Source organism: Lipotes vexillifer, unplaced genomic scaffold, assembly GCF_000442215.2.
Source record: "Lipotes vexillifer unplaced genomic scaffold, Lipotes_vexillifer_v1.1 scaffold570, whole genome shotgun sequence".
Lineage (NCBI taxonomy): Eukaryota > Metazoa > Chordata > Mammalia > Artiodactyla > Lipotidae > Lipotes > Lipotes vexillifer.
Window position 1 is genome coordinate 3,767,079 of NW_006777801.1, and position 1,368 is coordinate 3,768,446.

Below are 1,368 nucleotides of genomic sequence, written 5' to 3' on the forward strand. Positions count from 1 at the left end.
GGGGGTGGGGAAGCCCCTTCCAAGTCTGCCCAAAGCCTGTACTGAAGAGGGTCTGTGGTGGGCTCGGGGGAGAAGGAAACACGCTCCACTCCGAGAGGCTCCAACAAGGGCGCCTCCATATGCGGAACTCTCGCCCAATCCCCGTCCAGGCTGAAATCCCGTGACCGCCAGAGAGCCTGTTTGGAGAAAAGTAGACAGGGAGCCCGCAAGCTGGGTTGGCAGAGGACGCTGGAACCTGGCTGCTAGGGGAGAAAATGTCTCCTTGGCAGCTGCAGTCACTGTCCTGTGGTCTGACTTCCCAGGGCTGGCTCTGGAGCGAGGTGTGCCTCTGGCTTCTTCCCACCCTCTTCCCCCAATCCTATTCGCTCCGCGGCTCCTACACTCCGCAAAGCTGTCGCCACCAAAGCTACACCACCTAGCCAAAAAGAAAGAAAAAAGAAAATCCCGTGTGTGCGCGGGTCGGGCAGGGCTCGCCCTCGGCTTCGGCCGGTGACAGCAGCCCGGGGATCGCCGCCCTGGCAGAGCGCGGGCCTCCGCTCCCGGGGGCCGGTGGTGTGGCAACTGACATTTGCATGGTTCTTCCACACACAGCCCGCACACCCTCTCCTCTAGCTCTCGGCCCCGCAGCCGCTCCACCCCCGGCCTCCGACCCCCGAATCCTCCGAGGGGCCGTCTTCCTCCGTTCACCCCGGGCTCAAGCGGTAGAGAGGTGATGCCACCAGCGGGCAAGTGGCCTCCAAAGGAACCATGTTAACCTTGCAATGCACACATCTGCCCACACGCCCTGTGTCACAGCCCTGCCAAGCGTGACAGCCTCCCCGCCAAAGATGCCTGTCCATCCCAGCCCCGCATCTCCTCCCAACCGCACACCCGGACCCCAACCCCACCCGCCCGCCCTCTACCCCTTCCACCCTAAACCAATCCCAGAAAAGGGGAGACAGGATTTTGCTTAAGCAAACAGATCTACCTGGATCAAATTCAGGGATCCGAGCTTGGTATTCAGCTCCGACTCTCATCCCAACATCTGCAAAGCAAGGTCAAAAAAGAAAAAAAGAAAAAGGCGTGGGGGGAGAAAAAGAAAGAAAAAAGAAAAAGGAAGAGACACTTAATAAAATATGAAAATTGCTGAAGGGAGGAAACAAGCGGCGGGTGGATGGGAAGATATTAACTCCGGGCACTCCGGGAGATGGCAGCGGATGGGGGCGGGGAGCTGGGGGGGGCGAGGGCGGAGGATTGGGCGAGGGCGGAGGGACGGGGGTCGCGGCGGGTGCTGCTGCACTGCACCGGGAGTTCGAGGCTACCGCAGCGCCCGGGCTCCGAGGGGAGAGAGGGCGGGAGCGCGGCGAGGGGAGGGGGCTGGGGGAGGGG

General features: G+C 61.8%; 1 protein-coding gene across 3 annotated transcripts in view; it reads right to left on the reverse strand.

Annotated features, from left to right (window-relative positions):
* Window positions 1-1,368, reverse strand: part of RCOR3 (REST corepressor 3) — a 51,335-nt gene that overhangs the window by 49,562 nt on the left and 405 nt on the right. For all 3 annotated transcript variants that reach the window (XM_007451324.1, XM_007451326.1, XM_007451325.1), the window contains exon 2: window positions 968-1,024. In XM_007451324.1, the coding sequence (XP_007451386.1) occupies window positions 968-1,024 (57 nt within the window). The remainder of the gene's footprint in view (window positions 1-967; window positions 1,025-1,368) is intronic.